Source organism: Aedes aegypti, chromosome 3 (assembly GCF_002204515.2).
Source record: "Aedes aegypti strain LVP_AGWG chromosome 3, AaegL5.0 Primary Assembly, whole genome shotgun sequence".
NCBI lineage: Eukaryota > Metazoa > Arthropoda > Insecta > Diptera > Culicidae > Aedes > Aedes aegypti.
Window position 1 is genome coordinate 62,400,037 of NC_035109.1, and position 24,299 is coordinate 62,424,335.

At 35.8% G+C, this 24,299-nt stretch overlaps 1 protein-coding gene across 3 annotated transcripts in view; it reads left to right on the forward strand.

Annotated features, from left to right (window-relative positions):
- LOC5567664 (zwei Ig domain protein zig-8) overlaps positions 1-24,299 on the forward strand; it is a 649,981-nt gene that overhangs the window by 582,681 nt on the left and 43,001 nt on the right. For all 3 annotated transcript variants that reach the window (XM_021850384.1, XM_021850385.1, XM_021850386.1), the window contains exon 5: positions 18,208-18,377. In XM_021850384.1, coding sequence (XP_021706076.1) covers positions 18,208-18,377 — 170 coding nt within the window. The remainder of the gene's footprint in view (positions 1-18,207; positions 18,378-24,299) is intronic.

A 24,299-nucleotide genomic window follows, 5' to 3' on the forward strand; every position in this document is an offset into this window, starting at 1 on the left:
TTCGAATAGCTTGAGTCAAGTTTAATCATAAACATAGTGTGACATATGTAAGAACGGTTTGTTTTAAACAGTTTAGCTACTTTTCCCCGAAAGTTGGTTCCCCGAACGCCAGTTCCCTAAATACTCCGTTTTCCCAAATAGTCCAGTTCCCCGAAAAGATTGTAGCTCTCATAATTATCATAACTTTTTGTGTTTCAAGGTGGTGATCTGATATGCACCCTTCTTTACTTGTTTGGCGATTCTTCCGAGTTTAATCGTCCTTGGCATTTTTGGCAAGATGTATTTAGTTTAGAATGACCTTATAATCTATCGAATCTCCTTCTTTGATTGCTTATCATTTTTGCTAGTTCAGCACCCAGTCCCTAAAGTCTATTCTTGTACGTGCACCTGTTTAAACTGCATCGGTTTTCGAGGCAATGGGTCTTTCGGGGATTTTACTTTTGGGGAAAAGTAACACAATCATGTTAAACAGCTTTTAATCAGCATTTTCCTCTTATGATTTTTATCGGGTCTGGCTATGAATCACCTAGTCATTTATATTGGGTTTTCAAGATCATCTCATTCCCGCTGCGCGATCTTTTGTCCATACAAACGTTTTGAAATTTATATTGGCCGTAGTCTTCGGCCAAAACCTTCTCACTCCAAGTTGACCAAGTTGTTTATGGGCATTTCCTTAGATGGTTTGCCAGAGGCAAGGGAAGCAAACAATGTCCTTTTAAAAGGTTTTTTTTGGACTCAACTTGTATTCACTTGAGATCCATAATAATGATTTTAACGAAATAATATTTTGGGTGAATTGATGTCGATGTCTGGGATTTGAAGCGTCTAGGAATTCGAATCAATTCGGTAAGTGCACTTTTTTTTAACGACAAGAGACTAAATAAATCCATTTTTTTTTTCTATTCTGGGGAATGGTTTTCTGGGGAATGGGATTCTGGGGAACGTCATTCTGGGGAATGGCGTTCTGGGGAATGTCATTCTGGGAAATGTCCTACAACCGACTGAGATAACCGCTGCACCTCCACAGTTGTCATGGAAAGGATATTGGGTTAGTGGGATAAGGTAGAGATCAGGGAGTCACCAATGTTTGGTATATATAATCACGCCTAATCGGATTCGCGATATAATCGCATTGTACACTGAACGAGTGGTCGGGGTTCTGCTAAACCGCACCAAGTGCCAAAATCTTTGTTCCGAGATATTTTACTTTAAAGTCTTTTCCTGTACTAGTTCATCGCGGATGATAATTTTATTTTTTTTATCGCTCACATGCGATTAACAGTGTTCAATAAGTACACCGAGATTAAATATACTAGTAAATCATCAAAAATCAACTGTGTAATTGGATTTCATTAAACAATATGAAGCACTCAGTTCACTCTGGCTGAACAAAAATTGAAAAATATGGTTCTTCGTTCGGTATGGTTGGATGTGTTTCACAGTTTTCAACAACACAAGTAAAATTGGAGACAAAAAATGTTTATCATCACCGTGCATGTTGGAATCCATGTCACAAGTGTTTATGGGAAGGATTCAAGGTTCAAGGAATCAAGGTTCTCACGTGTTCATACATAGATCCTAATGATCGAAAAAAACCATGAATTCGCTCTGCCAAAGCGCACCAAGTGCTCTTCACTCGCCCCCGCAAGAGCAAGTAAAGCGATCAAAAGATCAAACACTACTAACGATCCGCGGCGCTGAATCATTTCACTACGCGAGCGACGCGCGACATGTTCGATACTACCCTCATTGTCCGTCCCCGCAGGAGCAAGCATCAAGGTCGAAAAATGGTGCTAAAATATCGAAAAACAAAAAAGTTATTATAATTTGAAGTTTTTTTTTTTTGTGGTGAAAAAATGTTGCTAATAGAGGGGTTAATGACTTTTTTCTATATAATTCTTTTTCGTTCTGCTGTGAATTTTAACACTAACTGTCATTTTGCATTGGTTGAAGCTTAGCGATGCTTCAATCTAGATGAATTGAGAAATAGCTTGAGAATTTCCTGCGAAATGAAAGAGAAGCAGATAGAAAACAGTCATTATTTACAAAAATTTGATAATCGTGTGGCTATCCGTGTTTCTGAGTTTTTAATTAAAGTTGTGTCAAAATTTGGCAGCAATAGCGCATAGCCGTGGAAAATGAAAAAAAGAATCTCTGATGAAGGTTCAATATAAACCGAAACCACGGAAGCCGCGAAATCCGCGAAATTTGGCTTTTGCCGCGACATTTAGGGAATCGCGTGAAATCAGCTAAATTTGAAGAATTATATTACAATCGCAGTAAATTCCAATGTTATGGCTGTGAGCATGGTTTTCTTATTTTCAAATCGATGTTTAGACAAATATTTTCATACAAATTAAGTTTTAATCAGGAGATCCTTCTGGCCCAATGTGGTGAATTGCTTCTGGTTTGCTTGTTCCGTTCCAAATTTTGAATTGCCACTCTATTATTAAACTTTTCGTTCCTATTCGTGGAATTAGAATGTCTGTTAATGCGATAGCGCTAAATTTTCACATTTATAGGATATTTTCAATATAAACATGCATTTTTGTGTGAAATATGGTCAAAACTATGGGACCGCGACAAAGCCGCTAAATTTTGGTATTATCTATCGCCTTAGACACCCGCGAAATTTTGAAAATTTTGCCGCGAATTTCCATTGTCCCTAATGATGTGTAAATCTACCATTACGCAAAATTGCGTATAAACACAAAAGAATTTTCAGGCGTCGTGAGAAACTTACACATCTAGAGCGAAACCGAAGTTACGCGTGTATGTAACAATAATTGACCTTCTGTGCTCTCGCTCTCTTTCGATTATAACAGTGAAATACTTAACTTTTTTGGAAAGTTTTCACTATAGATCGAAACAAAGTCAAGAAGCTAGCGTTTCTTACAAAAACGCTAAAGAAGAGTTTATTGTGGTTTCATTATTGATTAGCGGGGACGGACCTGGTGTAGGAGTTAGAACACACGCCTCTCACGCCGAGGACCTGGGATCGAATCCCATCCCCGAGATAGTCACAAAAAAAAATCAGTGACGACCTCCTTCGGAAGGGAAGTAAAGCCGTTGGTCCCGAGATGAACTAGCCCAGGGCTAAAAATCTCGTTAATAAAGATAGAAAAAAAAAATATTGATTAGAGAAAAAATAATCAACGAGAGCCTCTCAATGTTCGATACGTCCTTTCAAAAAGTAACGTGAGAATAGCTTTTCGCGGTCAGATGCGGACAGCTCTGTTCTATGCCCAAGAAAGTCAAGAAAATTTCTAATCAGAAAAGATCCTCGACCTGTTTGTTTTGAACTGGCTATCGTCTTATAATATTCGGATATTCTTCTTCTTGGAATTATGTTCAATGAGCATTTCTACAGGTTTTAACTGGAAGCTTTCTTTGCTGAGATTTGCCATTTTCGCATTCGTATATCGCGAGGCAAGTAATATGATACTCTATGCCCAGGGAAATCAAGGAATTTCCATTACGAAAAGATCCTGGACCGACCGGGAATCGAAACCAGCCACCTTCAGCATGAATTTGCTTTGCAGCAGCGGACTTTAACCACTCGGCTAACGAAGGCCCCATATTTGAATTATAAAAATAATCAATTTGCGAAGAAAGCTCTAAGTTAATAGCTACCGTCGTTGGGGGTGAAAATGGGTCAAAAAGGGATATGTGTGATTTGTTTTTTGAATAACTATCGCAATTTAACTCCAATAAATTTCAAATTTGGTGTGTATGTACTTTGATGGTACATTAACAACTATTCAAAAAATTAAAGACAAATATTTATTCACAGCAGCACCACAAATGAACGAAAAATGACCCAATCTCACCCCATAGAGGGGGTGACATTGGGTCACTGTAATTGAAATAACTTGTTTTTGAGAATATGATTTCAAAAACATTCACAACTGAAAAATATAGATAAAAAACAATGCAAACAAGACAAAAAGATATGTAAGATGTTTCACAAGTATGATAAACCCACTTAAACGAAAGATTATACTGAAAATTGAAGAGCTATGAGAAAAAATATGTAAACCCAACATTTATCGTCAAGTTTAAATACATTTTCTTGGTGTTTCCCTCTTCAAAGTCTCATCCCCATTGCTATAAAGCCCATTCAGTTTCCCCAAAGATGTACTGAAGAAGTGATTATTTTAAACTTTCGCAAATAGTTAAATTTCGTTGCGACATTCCACGATCAATAAATTTCAGGCAGGAGTTGACGTCATAATCCAAGCATTTCTGCGATCCAACTCATTTTTACTTCCGTGAGATGTTTCTATAATATGAAAACACTGATAAATAATCAAATTTAGAAAAAAAAATTCAATGCACGGAATACTCAAGTAGACTTGTTTGATGTTTCAGAGATGCTGTATTTAGAAAGAATAAACACATCTTAATGAAAAAAGAGAACACCCGGCACCGTAAAATATCAAAAAAGTGGACTTGGAATTTAATTTACTATCGTTCTTGCTTGACCCAATCTCACCCCCATTTTCAATGTTTTAGACATCGCACCGAAAAAAATGATTTTTTTTTGTGGGAAAATCAAACAGATTCCGGAAAATACCTGTGATGTGTAATGAAAAGACTTTCAGCATTCTACTAATACAACGATAGAGGCTAGAGTACATGCGTGATACTTTGTACAGGAGAAATTTAATGTGGTAAATTTTATCTACAGTGGGATTCCGTTTTTGGCAACAAAGTCTAAATTTTCAGTTGCCAAAAACGGAACCGTGCCAAAATCGGAACCCTTATTTTAAATTTTATTTTTCAACTACTGGTTTTGAAAACATCATTAGAATGTTATTACATCATCCTTATAGAACCATATGGCATAAAGACTTCTGAACGGTTCACTTCGAAGCAGTTTTCCGTAATATTGTACTATGCTATGGATCTATAGCGCCGAAATGTTAATTGTGGCAAACGTTCAACATCCAGCTTTTTTTTATCGAAGCATTATGTACACTATTTGTATGAGTGGGCCATCTTAGATTAATAATCTCAAAAGTGGCTTTTATACAAGAACTGAACATTTTCCTAAAAATGTGTAAGAATACGAAAAAAAATAAATGTGTTACTGTATTCATACAAAGACGTTTTTAAGTACAAATCAAAAGCCCTGGGTATTGAAAAACATCAAAAATCAGTTCAATTTTAGGCTTTAGCGTAAAATTTTACAAAATTCGGTAAGTTTAGAATACCTTCCTAATTAATGTTTCTGATAAAGTAAAGCATTTCATAATGAATGATTGACTGCAGTCAAAAGACCAAACATAAACAACTACATCTCATGATCCATAAATGCGACTCGTAATTTTGTAGAATACTCATACAACTTTTATTATTTCTACTTGAAGTGAGTTTTTATTTAGCTAAACATATAAACATATAAAATATATATTTACATATATCCATGTTATGAAACCTCAAGAGCCTGATAGGAATCTTCAGGTGCTCGTAAGTAATCTACAGGAAAACGCTAAGGTTCCGAAGCATCTTGCTAAGAATATTGCTGCTATATTGCCGAAAATTCTCAAGTCTCCAAGGAAAATTTTCAAATGTTTTTTATTCTTATATATTATTTATATATATTTTCCCGCTAGGAATTACCAGGATGCCCTAGAAATCTTAAGAGTTTATTAGGAATCCAAAATTTCTGACTTAATCCCCAATAACCAACTGTACATTCTCAGGATCCCATAAAAAAACCCAAGTGTCCGCTAGGAATCTGCAGACATTCTCAAGAATCCGTTAAAACTTCTGAGAAGTCCTTTAAGGACTAAGAATCACCTAAGGATTCTCCAGGCTTCAGTTAGGAAACTCATAGTCCCAGCTCCAAAGGAACATTTTGTTTATGTTGAGACCCGTATCCTTGATTAAAAATCTTGTACCGAACTCGTCTCTTAAAAATCTAACGTCTTAAAGAATTTCCAACAAAGAGGGAGCGTAGTCAATTATTGAGAATAAGTGGTAGTAGTTTGGACTGTGTTCGCATTTGTGCCGGTATTGAATGGTGTTCACGCACAACGCGAACAGTGTGCAACATTTCCACCCTGATCAGTTCAGTCATAGTTTTCACCATCTTGTTGTTGATCTTGTCTATGTAATCCATTTCCCCCTATTCCCATTCATGTAAAACAACCACATAACTAACCTCGAGTCGCCGCGAGTATTTCGGCTACCACCACTAACAAACACCCTTTCCTACCTGAACCACACACACACACTACTTCACGCAACCCGACCGACCAGCTTGAGCTCTCCATCATCACACCACCCGATGCACCGCCAACTGTCTTGCGCTGATTGGATGGCGCCTTTTCCAATCACCATTCAGACAGTAGTAAGAAGAAGAAAACGTTCATTATAAATAGTGCACCCATTCTTGAAATTTGTCATTCAGTATTTAGCCGTTGTATGGCACGCGCAATAAACCGTCGTAGTTCGAAAACCGATACCCAAAGCGTTTCTCTCACCGAAGCAGCCCAGCTAGTAGTCCTTTTCAGGACTGTTGTTAAGAAATCATATTCACAGTCTGAGCTATCGACACCCCAGGCATTCCTTCAGGGGAAGGAATTGGCCGATCATCCCTGGCATTCCGAAGAGGAATTGGCCGCCGAAGCAGGGATCCTTCAACCGAAAGGATTGCCCTCGTCAACTACTGTCCGTGATCGGACAAATGAAACATTGGAATTCTTAAAAAATAATATGCAATATAGTAAAATCTTCACTTTTTTATGGCTTATATGCTGCCACTTCTGCAATTCACTAGAATTAAGCAATTTATTCTATGAAATTCCCTAAAAGTTATGATGCATGACATATTGTTGTATTTTCATTTATTACTGCGGTGTGTTTTTCATGCGCAATGTGTGTAACTCCACAATAATAACAGTGAGCTAAAAAGGTGACTTTTAGTTGCCTAATGTGCTTATGCTCTGTTCAAACAAGCTGTTCCAAAACTGGAGAGAAGTGATTTTTAGTGTACCACCTACTGGCAGACCCAAGTGGGCTGGATACTTAATAGAAATGCCTTGGAGATTGATCTCTAGTTGAGATTGTGGTGGAGATGAATGGCCTTATGAAACGTTGCGAATGCATGACAAATGACCATCCTGAAGTAAATAAGCGCGTACGGGAGCCCTTAGTAGTTAATGAGATTTGGGGGATATCAACGAAAATGAAGATTTGGAATGTAAACGGTGTGTAGTTGACCTGCCATTCAGATAAATAAAGCAACAGACATGGTAATATTTACAAAGAATTACAAATTTTGATGATATTCAAAAATGTTGCCAAAAACGGATCCATTTTGTTGCCAAAATCGGGGGGTGCCAAAAATGGAGCATGCCAAAAACGGAGCATGCCAAAAACGGAATCCCACTGTATTTTCAACATGCAAGTTTATTGATGTAGTAAACAAAAACTACTATTTCTAAAAATGCATATTGTTATGAATTATGTGTAATAATATGTTCCCTAACATATGTATTATTAATTTTAGTAATATCAGCGTTATTAGTTGAAATATTTCACAAAACATATATTTCCGTTTTGACCCAATCTCACCGCCTAGACCCATTGTCACCCCCATCGACGGTATGAAAATGCTCAGAAGAACACTAAACTGAGTAACATTGCTTCTAGAACATTGCCTTCTAATTTCGGGTTTATATCACTCTGGTCTCACTATCAACCATCATAATGGTCAGCCATGCAGTGAGGCAGAAAAATCAACAAACCAACGCTCATACTTTTCTAAATGTGATGCCCATCGATTTTTTTTTTTGCTTCCCAAAAAAGGGTGCACCTTTGATACGAAAAACGTGCGAGTGGTCCGAGCTTTTTTTCTATTCTGCACAACCCAATACCAACCTACGTAAGGAACGGTTCATTGCACATCCTACGTTCTCAATATTGCATATTTCACATTCTGTTGCTTCCACATGAACGCGTCTATGGTATGAAGGTGCAGAAGACTACCGTTGGGAAATATGGGAGAGTTTTTGAGTTGCAGAGGGCACCCGTAGATTCGATCTGCTTTTTTGGTAAAAATAACTTCATGAGAATGTGTTAGCTTACTTGGTTGTTGAAAAAGCTAAAAAACTTACGTGTTTTAAAAATAAGTGTTTTCGTCTTAATTATTTCTCGAAATATATTACATGTTTAAAATTCATCTGAATGTACTACAATTTGGTTAAATTTCCAATCAGTTTATTTCTTTGGGTGAATAAATCCATCAATTATCGTTTATTATAATGAAAAGTATTATATGAGAGGCAAAAAGTTACCATCAAAATTTATAAGCATTGCAAATGAGCACGAAAAATATTTTTCGAAGAATTATAAAAAATCTGTTATTTTTCCTTTTAACCTCAAGCTTTCACAAATCACATATATGGGTTTTCTGTCGACGTCATCCCCGTCATTTCTAGTCATGATTTTTATCAAACGCACCGAACCTTACATGTAATGCCATCAATCATAACGCAAGTATCGAGAAAAAAAAGCAGCACCAAACTCCCAATCGACGCGATGCGTTCGTCCGATTCAATGGCTGAAGTTTATTCTTCACATAATGCTCATATTTTACGACCCAAGTTCGGAGTTTACTTTTTCACCGCTTTGATACTTCCCTCAAATGCTCAGAATGCGGCGAACTCATGGCTGGAAGCTTTTAGTCTTTGTTACATAATTCATGGAAGCGAGTACACAGAATCATCGCTCTTCATCGAAGTCGTTCTACGGTCCATTCGCCACCCACTCCGCCTCCCAGCCGTCGCTTACACTGTGGAACAGAAATAACATCTTTGTGTAACTTAAGGGTCAAATCATGTGTCTTTAGTAAGTTTTAGGTTGCTGAGTTTGGTGCTGCTCTCAGATATGCTCCAGCACAACACAATTTTGAGCTACAGGTCGCTAAAGTTGTAGATTAAAAAACCGAATTTAGTACTATACCATTTAAATCCACTAGAGTTCTAGAGTTCTAGAACTCTAGTGGAATTAGATGGTATAGTACTTAATTCGTTTTTTTCATCTACTTATAGGTATTCTACTAAACAGCTCGAAGATTTATGAACGCTAAAGTTGTGCAAAACATTAACTCTAAGAAAGTTCAACTAAAATTTGAACTATAATTTATCAACTGTTTTAGTGATTAAATCATCCAAGTTGCAGAATAGGGCTTATAGAGAATATAGTGTGGCTTAAATTGCAGTATTAAATTTTGATTAAATCTTTTTTTTTTTCAATATGCCTGTAATCTCCATAGAATATTCTTCGTTTCTTCTATACGGCAAGATACAGTGGAGATTTCAAAGATAAGAATTGACATTTTCACAACTTTTAAATGTAAAGGACTCGAATGATAGAAGATTGATCGTCATGTGAAGAAATTTAAGTGGTTTAGATATTCGCAAGTATTATGAACTCTGTTGAAAAACATTATTTAACACAAAAAATTCGAATACCGTGGTAAATTAAGTAAACAAATCTTCATACAAGCTTGTACACTTGCATGCAAATTACCTGAAACAGTTAAGTAATGCATTTTGAACAGCGAATATCTGGATTCAGCAACCTTAAATTAAGTCCTTGAGACCAAAAAAATGTTCCGCAGTGTTATCGGCAGCAGCGAGGAAAACCCACGCCTAAACGATGACTCACTGAGTTTCGATACTTAATTTGTCGTAATTGCCTTTGTGAGCTTTTATGATTTTTGGTTTTTTTTTTTTGTTTCGTCTTTTTTAACGGTTGAAATCTTTGACAATGTGTCGTACGTGGTGGTGTGGTGACTCACGTTAAGTGGTTCAAGACGTCGGCGCAACGATTGGGAGAAGCTTTCGGGTTAATAGGATTCGAGCGACTTCTGCTCTCTAATCTATTTTGTCAAGCTTATATTTCGGATTTCAGTTGATCAGATTATGGAAGGATTTTTGTCTTGATGAAATTGAGCTCAATCATCATTAATGGGATCGTGAAGAGCATTCTGGTGAACAGAGTATTTTGTGCAGTAGGTGTCTTCTGAATGAATATAACGCTTATTGATAGAAACTACTAACATTAAGTTTTTATTAGGCTACTACCTGTTGCGGCTTCCAATCAACCCCGAGTTACAGACCCTTGACGATTATTCAAACGTTGCAAGGCCGACTGCACACAAATATGTCTAAGAGTTTTTAAAATTAAAGGGATGATTCTTAAATTTTCCAACTAAGGTTTTTAGATAAATTGTATAAATAATCCAATCATTGGTATTATGAGTAGTTTTCCTTATACCTATTGTTAGTAATTAAGAAAAAAAAACTATTTTAACCCGTATAGGCCTGAGTGAAAGAAAAAATACTAAAACTTACACCGCTCTGCGAATACTTAATGGATTCAAATATTTTTTTGTCAGTATACTGGCCCACATGTAGAGTTCATATAAGTGATCAGAAGAACTCGGGAATATTCCTGTAGTCGGAGTTATTTCGGTGGGTCCCTAGGTCAAGTCGGGTAAAAAAGGACGATGTTCTGGAACATGCCAAGTTATCTTTATTTATTTGCAATGACATTCAATTGAATTTGCATAAATCATTAAGATCTGATATTCAACATTATAAATTCATAGTTTTGCAACGTTTAGAGTGTACCGGATGCGGCCACTTGGACTGAATGCCTGTTGGATACTAAACCGTTTCAATTCTCTAAAAGTGAAGATCGAAAATAATAGTTCCCTAAGATGCGTTCCCATAAGCTTGACACAAATGTTGAGATACAAATTGTCCACTTTATCATATATTTACAGCATCCCGGGACCTGAAAATGGTCATTTGCAGGATCAATCGAATGCAGGAGACATGGTTATCCAATTAAATCGTTTATTAGAAGATTTACGCTGACACGTTTTTCTTAAAACTCCTTGATATAGTGACCACATTATAGCCGATTCTGGAAAATATCTTTGGCTTGAAATTTGCCTATCTCCTGGGGCACAGAAACACAGAACCCTTATCACCTGACCTGACACAGTGATCCACCGCAATAACTCCGGTGACAGGAACATTAGTTCTTTTTTCTTTCACTCAGGCCTATACGGGTTAATAAATATGCATATTATATATATTGAGATATTTAGCAGATGTTATGGATGATAATTAACGCATTCACATCATACTAACTCGCAGTTAATATTTTTAAGTTTATTCCTGAAATTCAAAACGACTTACAAAAAAATATTGACATTATTTTTCAAAAATCCGTCAAGATCTCAACAAGAACTTTACAAAAACTTTTCTAGCAACATATCAAGGACTACGTCTGAAAGGTTGTACGACAAAAGAGTTAAAGGACTGAAAATCGAAGGACAAAATGACAAATGATCAAAATGCCGAAAGTACGCGATGTCGAAAGGTCTAATGGACATAAGGAGATCGGTGTTTAGACGGACAAGATTAGATGGTACTACTAAGCTTTGTAAATGTTGCCAAAGGGTAGGGCGATTGGTCAGGGGCTGAACTTCTTTGAGCAAACCAAACGGACTTCGCAATTTGGTGGATAAGCTAAAGCTGGATATAAATTTTATTAGTCTAAATTCATGAATCGTGCTCAACATCATCTTACAAATTTTCAGTGCACCGACTAGCTATGCCCTATCATCCAAATCAGCAAACTCAGTTGGCATCGGCTTTGCCGGATCTTCTCGGTCCCTGCTGTGATAGTTCAATACACTGAATCGCAACACTTAAAACACTTTACTAGAATAAACTTACCTGCTAATAATATAAACTTAATAAAGACTATTTATTTGATTAATTCCAGCTCTCTGGCTGTATGCTGACTTCAGTGGCTTTAACTTCTATTGTACCTGTTTTCTTCACACATGCAAGTTCTTTTTCTATGAATAATTTCAGATATTGGTTCTCACGTAGCCACTTATCGTTAATGGCAAGAGTAACGAAATGTTATTTATTTATTTTTTTATGTGACTCGGATTTTTTGAAATACAAGATCTTTATTAAATAAGGATCATAGTCTGAGTAAGTAATGTTCTGACACAAACCTGACGTAAACTTTCAAGCACAATGCACATTTCCAGAGAAAACAAAAATCATCAATTCTCGAAAACTTATTCAAATAGTCACAAGTCAGACAAGTGAACAAACTTATTTTATCGATCCTACGTGTTTCGCTGACGAAATTCCACAAATCCCTCTCTCACCCAACTAGATTTTTCATTTTTGGAACGATTAATTCCGGAATTACAAAACGACGTGAGTAAGAATTTCAACTTTTGCAACCCAACCACTACTTTCACCGCTCCGTTGCATGGAGAGACAAATTGACTTAACCACGAATCAAAACAATACACTACTTGAGCCGATTATACACTGGTAGAAAAACGTCGAAAGTAACTGAATGAAACGGCTTATCAATTTGTTATAATTTTTTTTTGTGGGAAATAATAGAAACTACCTAGTTTTTGAACGCGAGCTGATTGTATGCCAAATTTAAGCGATGTACACGGTGAAAAAATGTAAAAAAAGCGATTAATTTTAAAACGGTTTTTAGAAAACAAGTTGTGATTCTTCTTAACTAATTTTCTCAAAACCGTATGAAAGTTACTTAGTACGCCTTAGAAACAAAAATTGAGATAGTTTTTTTTCTGCTTGCAATTACAGTTGTGCGAAAAATAATCGCGAATAAATGTACATATAAAGCAAAGTGTGTGATACTAGGGCGATTCAAAACTTAAAAAAAAACTTTTTTGTTGTGTTATTCTTCGGAGTTCAAATATCGAAATACAAGTATCAACAAAACCAGTACTCTATTAATTTTTATCAGTTTTTGAAATCGACTTTTCATGTAATAATGTTTACCATGTCATAAAAATAGTTTAAATATCAAAAAATAAAATGACACACTGAAGAAACCTTCAGCATCTTTGTGAGGAAATGTTTTTTGGCACCGACCTGAACAAGTTCGCCCCAGTGATCAATTTGCTTCCGGATTACGGTACTGATTTAAAAGTGGCCCAAAGGCGATGTTGGCTTATATAAAAATTACTATGGAGATTTTGAGATATATTTCAAACACGCTAGTACTGTAATGTTAGTTCCAACACATAATTCAATAGTTCAATTTTTGAAGATGTTTGCAGTGCTATAATCCCACATAATTCTAAATCCTAGAAAACCACCTAATCAATATCTTTTCTCCTAGCCGTCGGATTGACTTGGTCTTTTCAGTAAATTGCTTTATTATAGTTGGAAGAATGCGTTATCACTATGGGATGATAAGTTTGTACTTACATTCCAATACGTTTTTCCAAATTTCTCCATAGTAATTTCCATATAAACCTTCATCGGTTTTGGGCCACCTTTAAATCACCTCCTAGAAAGCTGAAAATTTCACAGAACATTATTTTTATGGTAAGGATGGTAAGGAAGATATGGGAAATCGGATATAAAACTTTTTTTAATTTTGAACCACCCTGTGATATTAGTAGAAATTCTTAGGGTAGAAGAACCGGTTTCGGCCATAGCGACAATTCTAAACATTTTGTGTTTAGCAGAACACATTCACATGAGAGAGCTACATTCATTTATGTGTCAAAAATAATCCGAAAAATTAGAGACAATTTTCCTCTTAAATTTTAATTCCTATACACCTAGTTTGGCCCCTCCCATGAAAACTCAATGTGATTAAACAATTTAGGAACCGAAGTTGAGTATGTGGCTGAAACTGGTTGAGGTGGTTTATATTAATCAACACAATTTCCAATTCGAAGATAAGGTTTACGCATAGTACTGATATTTTTCATACATGAAATAGATTGAATGCTTCCATTTGGCGTATTTGCAGTACATATAGGGCGTTCCAATATTTTTTAAAACCTCACGCAAAAGCGAGTATTCAATTTTGTGAGTGTGTCTGTAGTTACAACAATAGACCTTTACGGGATGTTCCAACACATGCATGACGTTACCGAAACAAGAAAAAAATTAACGTGTGAAAACAACAAAATAATGGAATACCATGAACTTACACACATACAAAACCAAGATAGTTCAAATAGCATTAGAATTACTGTTTGGGAGAGACAGTACCCATATCAAACATCCTTCAATTGTTTTCGTTAATTGAATACTGTTGTTGATTACTACGTAGGCTGATACAAATATTAATTTTATTTATGTCCGAGTTCACTTGGAATGTAGGATGGGGGGAAGAGGGGAAGTAAGGAACAAAAAATAAAAATGAAAAAAAAGCTTTTTACCGAGTTTTTTTGTTATCGATACAGACGCTCCACTCGATGTTCTACATCTCGATATCTCTCCCTATGTCGATGATTGCTTCGGTCCCTTCATTCTGCATACGATTTCTCTCTCCCTATCTCGATGTGATTTTCGTTCCCAATTTTCTCTCCGTATGTCGATGGGCATTATCAAAGGTTACTATAGTTACTATAGTAGCTATAGCTTAGATTTAAGAGGTTCAAAACGAATTGCAAAGACGATATGACATCTGTTTGTTTTTAATTTTCCTGATAACGAAGTGATTTTTTAGTTGTTAAACTTTTTTCAATCGTCCTCTAGATCATTATTTTCTTACTTTGAAAAATTAAAAAAACCTTACTGATGTCAAAAAAATTATGGATCTTTTTTTGCCTTCAATATTTTTGTATTTTTAAAGAGGGGTGTATCAGCCTTATAAAGAAAATGAAAACCGAATTTAGTACTAAACCATTTTGTAAAATCATGTTCCACTACTCGAGTGGAAATTTTTTTATCTATTCATCTAAATATTCTACTCTATTTCTATTATTTGTTTATAGTAATACATCCAGTAATCACTCAAAAACTAGTTTTTTTCTAACTTTTCGCGTAGTATTCCAGATACAATTATTGAGATAAGGCAATATTAAATAATGTTAAAAATATGTATTAGGCCTTTTATACTTCTCCGTACTAGTTAGTTTATAAATTGAAAAATAAGGATGTTCCGGAGCTGAAACTACCCAACAAACTTCAATGATTTAAATTCATCATTGTCAGAGAAGATGACCGCTATGGAGGATATTGAGCGAAGCCTTATCCTGTTGGAGGAGGAGAGTAAATCTTGGAGGGTGCATTATAAGGAGGAGGAAAGGCGTATTAAGCAGGAGTGCGAACGAGGGTTGATCGAAATTAGGGAAGCTTTCAAAAAGGCTATTGAAAATGTCAAGTTAGACTTTTATGCTAAGAAGAAATCAGTTGAAAGGCAGTATGGTACGGCAAATGCTATAAGTCTAGCTGCCGTAGTGATTCGGAATCCGATGGAGTGGCAGTGAACCGTGCATCACCAAATTTGGGTACAAACAATGAGTAGCAGAAGTGTTCTAAAAGAACTACCTTCGCTTCACAAATTAAACCTAAAACTAACATTTTCGATACATATTACACTGATCAAAACAGATCGATCGTTTTTCGCAGAAAGAAATACAACAAACTGTGTATACAACACCAACATTTTTTTTATCGATTTCAATTGTGTGAAGCATTGGTACTTTTCGATACAGGTGTTGTAGCAATTCCAAATTAATCAACATAAAGATTCGATCTGTTAACAGTTTCACAGGTGGGAGATTGTTGCGGAGTTTTTTTTTGTTTTTGGTGAAACCGGCAACACGGACGGAGCTGTATAAGAATTCTATTAGAATAATTTACGAGCAGTGTAAATTGAGAGAAGGCTGGTAAAAGAGAATGTATGACATTTGGTCGAATGACATTTAGTCGAATGACGTTTGGTCGAAAGTACATTTGGTCGAAAATGTTTAGTTGTAACAGAAAGTATATGAAAAAACAGTGCTCGAATCCAAATAAAATGGAAACAAAGTCTTACGTTTAGTCTGATTTACGTCGAGATGAGCATTTTGTCGCTAATACAAAAGTGATTGAATAATTGAAAAGGTATCAGCCAACAATCTATATGCGATTAGCAAAATTTTGTGATTCGATTTTGATGGACGCTCTTCCAATATATTGATCAACCTTTTACGTTTTTGACGTTTCATGCTGCTTTTTCATTCAAGCATGTTCTGCGATTTGAGATAAGCTGATCTTAAATGAAAACAAGCCATTTTTTGTCACCTCAGTCAACTCGTTTTCCCTTTTCCGAAACATAGAATTAGCACAATTTTATTTTTAATAACCCAAAGCTTCTACTGCAAACTCTGTTACTTGCCCGAGGTCATCAACACTGTCAGCAAAGTCATATATTTGCTTGAGAAATGTTATTAAGCTGGAATTCACAATAAGCCAATTGGCCATAAGTAGAGTTACCGACACCTAACATTCATTTCGCCATAGAGGTTTTCCTTGAAGCAAATTGTTTCTGCCGTTTTAATTCTGATTTCTGCATTCGAAAATCTCACCCACGTCCGTGAGCTGCAAGACCCAGAATTCAAAGAAAGATCCCGAGCACTCTTTCCGAGTGCTTCCATCAGATGAGCAGATCTACATTATGAAGAACGATGATTTATCAAAAGAATAATAAATAAAGAAAACATTATGTTCCCATCGCTGACTAATAAAATAAATCAACGAGCAGTTTTTCAAAGAACGATGATATTTTAAACGAAGAATAAATTCACTAGAGCTAAGTATTTCAGCCAATGTACAAAAAACTATAAAAAAGTTCTTATGAATAATTATTGAAATCCTGGATTTTGGCATAAATTTAAATTACAAATAAAAAGTTTAGTCATTTAAAATAAGACTAAATAAAATGTTTAATTTTTTATTCAACAACAGTTAATGATTCAGATTATTCAAAAGGATATATTCAAACAATATCTTATCAACTTTGCAAAACTTAGAAAACAATAATCAATTTTACCAAATGATCTTTCAATAAACCAATTCAAAATAAGCATTCAACCAAATTTCCGTTCAACTAAACATCATTCGAAAAAAACAAATGTTCTGAAGCCATTCGACCAAATGTCCATTCGACCAAATGTCCTTTCGACCAAATGTCATTTCGACCAAATGTACTTTCGACCAAATTTCATTTGACCAAACGTCATTCGACCAAATGTCATTCGACGAAATGTCCTAAAGCCAGTAAAATATAAGTTGATGGTAGGAAAATTGTTCTTCAGAATGTTAGAGAATACTAAAATTTAAGTGCTATTGTCAAATTAGTTTAAATAATTATTGAAACTAAATTTCCAGCATTGAAGTTGATCAAACAGAATCTGCTGGTAATAAGTGTTGAAACGTTCCGGAGACTATCGAACAGAAGGGATCATCGAGTTAGGGAGGTATCGAGTTGTAGAACTCTAAATCTGTGCAAATGCGATCCAAGATATGAGCTGGCCATGAAAACCAACTTTCGTTATACTTCTCTAACTCGATATCGACGTACTGATTATCGAGTAAGGGAGAGTTGACTGTAATCCCAAAATATTATCAATACAATGTCTCCGTGTTTCATTTGTGTATTCACCGATTATTTATCATCGGTACCGAACTAAAGGGCCTACCGCCTGTATTCCGCAACAATTTAATTTCACTTAAGTGTGTATCCTTTAACAGACACGCGTATATCGACCTCAACTGTAAGGCCGTCTTCAGTGTAATGTACTAGGCACTAGTACACGATACTGAGCCCTTACAATTGAGGTCGAAATACACGTATCTACAAACTCCAGTGAAATGAAATTGTATAGTACTACAGTCAAACCTCCATGAGTCGATATCTGAAGGGACAATCGACTCATGGAAATATCGAGTCGTGGAAACAAATGCCTTGGAAAGCTGTTTGAGGGGACCATCATAGTAATCATGAAATTTTGTTTTCAGTATGGTTCCATGAGTCGATATCGAGTCATGGAACATCGACTCATGGAGGTTTCACTGTATATTCGGCTTTTATTTACTAATAGGTGTTTCAACGAACAGCTCGAATTAATTATTGAGATTTTATCAAGTTTATGTTACGATTTCACACGCCTCTTGAGAGCTCGTTACGCCCCTTAGGGTTTCACAAACTACCAGTTGGGTAACTCCGAGCTACGAGATTCTTCAAAAGTGGAGATGAGACGCCCTATTATGAACTCTCGTACTCAGTCAATTTCTGAATCGGTGTTGAATGGTCAACCTAGATAGTAATACAAAGCGAAATAAATTAATCATTCTCTTTTCTCTCATTTTCCCTCCATTCCAGGCGAACTCGTCGGAGCATCACGAAAATTTCGCACCGACTTCCTCCAGGAGTGGCCAACGCCGGGAACTGGGCCTTACTTCGACACCGCTTCGATTCCCTCCAACATCACCGGGCTCGTCGGCAAGACGGTGCTCTTGATCTGCAAAGTCAAAAATCTGGGAAACAGAACGGTAAGTAATCCATGAAGTCATGAAACGAGAATTCCAATGGCTGAAAATGATTCCTTGTTAGCGCTACCAGGGGGGATGTTTCATAAACATAATTGTAAGTTTAAATTCAACCCATTCTACCGGCGCAGTGGAGCAAGAAATTCAAATCACCATTGCTGGTGCTTTAATCCTTCCCTCGCAGTGGTATGAATATAAAAGTGCCCCTTAATACACATGTATTCAAACGTTCCGCCCTCTAATTTGAGCCCCGAGTTCCCTACCGATCCAAAGGAGGGGGGCTTGGTTGGATGATAAAAGTTTTCCTTCGCTGCCGTATGTGGAGCCTTATATGTAGGTTCAGTGTCGTTCGTATGCAACGTGCCGTACACAAATACAGTCAGCACCAAAATAAAGTGCTCATTTGTTCGTGATCATGCAAATTGTCGGAATTCGTTTGTCAAAACGGAAGAATCTGGCGTCAATTTAGCCGGAAAAAAGTTTTTTCTAGTCGATTTTAGACGTTCGATTTCTTCAGAGAAGTTATTCGTAATTGATTTTTGCATCTTTTGAGAAAAAAATTGATTAGGGTGGCCCTTATTTCATCAAACTTTTTTGTTTGATGAAATTTGTGGCTGCGCACTTCTGCAAACTTTTAGAAAATGTTATTTTGAACGACTTTGTCGAAGACACTTTTGATCTAACTCTTCATTTGAGCTAAGTAAATTGGTTTTGAAAGTTTTAACTTAGGGTTATTTTGGTCTAACTTTTTTATGTTCAGTTTTACGTGAATGTGGTCTTCAGAAGAGTTACAAAGGAAGTAAAGATACACATTTTTGTTGAACATCGCAAGTTTGTATTTCTTGTAATTTTGAAGTTATAAGCAAACTTAAGTGAAAAACTATGAAATCTTCAGATGCGCATAACTCATGGAGTTGATTCGATAAAATTTTACTTTAAGTGGCATTTGAAAGGCCATACAATAGACAACTTTTGCTGCAAAAACTGTGAGAACGTAATTTTTGTAAATTGAGTAAATTCAGTTCAAATTTACACATAAAAAACTCAAAATTTGCCTGTAACTTACAAGATTTTGAAGTTAACGGCGTGCTACCTTCAGCAAAGTTGTAGGTTTTAGCCAGATCTACAACTTTTTATATCGAACGTTATGGAAAAATGTGAAACAAAAAATGTAGGGCTTATAATACATTTTACTATTAGTTAATACAAAATTATTCAAGTAGTAGTAATATAATAGTTATTTTATTCTATCAATAATTTTCCTAACCTGCACATTTTTTGATAACCTTGGCTTCTTCAATCATATCAGATTATTACCTTATTTCCACAGTTTTGTACCCCAGGAAACTATTGTATTTATTCAGTCACAATAATAGCAGTCACAATGACGAAACATTTAAAGTTTCTTAAGTTGCATTGGTACCATTTTACATTTTGAATAATATGTTAATTATACCACTGAGTACTGATAAAATCATAGTACCATACAAAGTTTACAACAGCAAGTATATGAAAGCGACTACTGATGTACTAGCTTAATGTTTTATAGTAATAAATATGAGGTGATCTGAATCGTATAATCATTTCTTCAAATTTTGTTTCACATTTCTCTAAAAAGTGGTGTATGGAAAAGTTGTAGATCTAGTTGAATTCTACAACTTTGCTGAAGACAGTACGCCGTTAACTTTAAAATCTTGTAAGTTACAGGCAAATTTCGGTTTTTTTAGTGTATTTTTGAAGTGAATTTTCTAAATTTACAAAAATTACGTTCTCACAGTTTTAGCAGCGAAAGTTGCCTATTGTATGGCCTTTCGAATGCCACTAAAACATGGGCATCTGATGATTTTATAGTTTTACACTTAAATTTGCTTTTAGCTTCAAAATTACAAGAAATACAAACTTGCGATGTTCAGCAAAAATATGTATCTTTACTTCCTCTGCAACTCTTCTGAAGACCACATTGACGTAAAACTGAAAATAAAAAAGTAAGACCAAAATAACTGATATTTTGGATCCACCCCAAGTTAAAACTTTCAAAATCAATTTACTCAGCTCAAATGAAGAGTTAAATCAAAAGCGTCTTCGACAAAGTTGTTCAAAACAACATTTTCTAAAAGTTTGCAGAAGAGCGCAGTCACAAATTTCATCAAACAAAAAAGTTTAAGTCAAAATTTCAACTTAAATAAGGGCCACCCTAATCAAATGTTTTTCTCAAAACATGCAAAACTCAATTACGAATAACTTCTCTGAAGACATCGAACGTCTAAAATCGACTAGAACAGAGACAACACTTTTTTCCGGATAAATTGTTGATTTGGTCCATTGTGCGTTGGAACTTCATATTTAAGGCCTAAGAACCCATCATTCAAGCATCAACTGAAAACCATTTTTTTCGTTCAAATTCAAATTAATCCACATGAAAATCTATCATCGTCTTACAGATAAAAAGTGCATTGTTGGATTTTCTTGAACCGATAGCTAAACCGAAACGACCCTCCTTTAGTTTAAGCATTTACATAAATCAGTGACATAAAATTCGAAATGTAAAGATACAAGCCGATGACGGCCTTTATTCAAAAATAAAAGAATATTTTGCTCTTTTCCACAAAAGTAGTATGTTGAATATGAAGAATCAACATTTTCACGGCAGATTTTCCAGTTCTGAGACACATTTTTTACCAGTTTACGTAATTACGGACGAGTTGTCACCTTTTTCTGGCCGTGACTGTACAAACATTGCATGCAATGGATACATCGGGTGAAATTTTCGAAGGGAGAAATTTCATGGTTGGCAAAAGTTGCAAATAAAATGAAACTTTATGACGGCTAGAGAGTACTCCCACTGTTTATGAATAGGGTGTGGATGATGCTAATAGCCGGTTCGGGTTCGCTCGTTAACCATATACTGATGGTCCGTACTGTTGGTCTGGATGGAGTCTTGAGAGAAAGACATGTACTTCAAGGTTATTCAAGCGATTACGGGCAACGTGCTACGATTTGTCAATTTAACTAATCCGCTGGAGCGTCGAAAATTTCTCGACTTTCACATTGTTCTTCTTTCTGGCGTTACGTCCCAACTGGGACAAAGCCTGCTTCTCAGCTTAGTGTTCTTATGAGCACTTCCACAGTTATTAACTGAGAGCTTTCTTTGCCGATTGACCATTTTTGCATGTGTATATCGTGTGGCAGGTACGATGATACTTTATGCCCTGGGAATCGAGAAAATTTCCTTTACGAAAAGATCCTCGACCAGCGGGATTCGAACCCACGACCCTCAGCATGGTCATGCTGAATAGCTGCGCGTTTACCGCTACGGCTATCTGGGCCCCATATTCACATTGTATGCATGGCAGATAAAGGCTACAAAGCATTGAAATGTTGCAGAAATTCAGAAATAAATGGTTCATATTTTTTTATAGATGGGTATATTTTATGGCCAAAATTTTTTATTTGTGTTTGAATTGGGATCTGAATTTCATTTTGGAATTGAATCTGGATTTTAACTGGGATTTGGATCTCGATTTGGATCGCGACTAGGGTTGCCATCCGTCCTGATTTAGCAGCACATATCCTGATTTTGAGATTCTTTTGAGGCGTCCTGATTTATTTTTCATTTTTCAAGTTTTGTCCTGCTTTCTTCGGCTTCGTGCACATCGTGGAATGTCAATGATATTTTGAGTAAGGATAAGCTATCCTAATTGGTACCAGAAACAGCAATAATGTTCAAATGGTATCTATCCCAAAGTTCATGTTGAGTTTTGCGGTTCAGAAATCGACTTTAGCTATATAGAAAATTTGGGATGCGTTTCATATTGTATTACAACACTTTTAGGTTTAGTCGACGCTTGACGATTCCGAAGTTATAGATATAGCTATCAGAATGAAATAATAATAGCAATCTAGGGAACATACAACTCTTTATCTTTACTATTGTAGTGCAATATTTTGATACATCGCAATGAGGCATTCTTTCATCATTTTGCCATAATTTTGGAACTCAAAGAAATATAAAAAGCACTGAAGTTGTTTTCGAAAATCATAATTTGCAATTTCAGTGGAGTTATTTTCCTGTGTTGGGTGTTTTATCACTGTAACGTAGTTGAACTTTCAGTGGAGTCAATAATTATAAAAACCATGGCCGAAACTACTAAATTGAGCTATCGGAGTACGGCCGCGTAGCATCTCGCACTCCATGAGTTTTTGAAAAGATGTAACTAATGCTGAAAAAAACTGTCGGATTCCTGTGAAGATTTTTCCCAAAAGATTTGATTGATTTTTCGTAGAACTCTTGATAAATTTCTAGCGAGTTTTTTAGCAAATTATAACAAGATCTCAATGGAAACTCAACGGGAGCTTTTTGTGAAACTTCTAAAAAGATAGCGCAGATTCTTTGTAAAATCATGGTTCAAAGTACCTAAGCGGCATTTCCTTGAATGATCTTTAAGAAATCTCCGAAGAGAGGCCATTCTTGGGCTTTTTTACAGTCTTAGTAATTTTCTAGAGTGATATTTTTCAGGGCATTAAGCTGATTTCTTTCAAAATCATAGTTGCATTACTACTGACGAGATTGTTGTAGGATTTTCTGAACAAAATAGATAAACGGATGTTAGAGATCCTCGGTAAATTCTCAAAGGATTCCTTTTTGTAAATTCCTGACGAATGCTTGATGTAATACCTAGCGACAGTCTGGCAACAAGGATTCCTTCTTCAAACAAATAACTTAAAAAAAAAACTTGTCAAATACCTTGCAAAATCCGAAGTTAAAACACCCTAGTATATTCGGAAATCTGATAGATTATAGTCTTAGCAAAAGGCTATTTAAGAATTTATACTTATACTCATAACCAATAATAAGAAGTTTCTCGAGATTGTACATTACAAGTCCTCAATTAGGATCTGGATTTGGATCTAGATATTAATCTGGATTTGAATTTGGATTTGGATCTAGATTAGGATCTGTATTTCGATCTGGATTTGGATCTGGATTTGAATCTGAATGTGGATCTGGATTAAGATCTGGATTTGGATCTAGATATTCAGGATTTGGAACTAAATTTTAATCTGGTTTTGGATCTGGATTTGGATCTGGATTTTGATCTGGATTTTGATCTGGATTTCAATCTGGATTTGGATCGGGATTTGAATCTGAATGTGGTTCTGGATTAGGATCTGAATTTGGATCTAGATATTGATCTGGATTTAGATCTGGATTTAGATCTGGATTTAGATCTGGATTTGAATCTGAATGTGGATCTTAAATAAGATCTGGATTTGGATCTATATATTGATCTGGATTTGAATCTGGATTTGGATCTGGATTTGGGTCTAGATTTGCATCTGGATTTGAATCTGGATTATGATCTGGATTTGGATCTGGATTTGGATCTGGATTTGGATCTGGATTTGGATCTGGATTTGGATCTGGATTTGGATCTGGATTTGGATCTGAATTTGGATCTGGATTTGGATCTGGATTTGAATCTGAATTAAGATCTGGATTTGGATCTGGAATCGAATTTGTTTTTGAATCTGGATTAAGATCTGCATTTGGATCTGCATTTAAATCTGAGTTTAAATCTAGATTTGGATCTGAATTTGTATCTGGTTTTGAATCTGTATTTCGATCTGGATTTGGATCGGGATTTGAATCTGAATGTGGATCTGGATTAGGAACTGGATTTGGAACTAGATATTGATCTGAATTTGGATCTAGATTAGGATCTGGGTTAGGATCTGGATAAGGATCTGGATTTGGATTTGGATTTGGATCTGGATTTGGATCTGGATTTGGATCTGGATTTGGATCTGGATTTGGATCTGGATTTGGATCTGGATTTGGATCTGGATTTGGATCTGGATTTGGATCTGAATGTGGATCTGGATTAAGGTCTGGATTTGTATCTAGCTATTCAGGATTTGGAACTA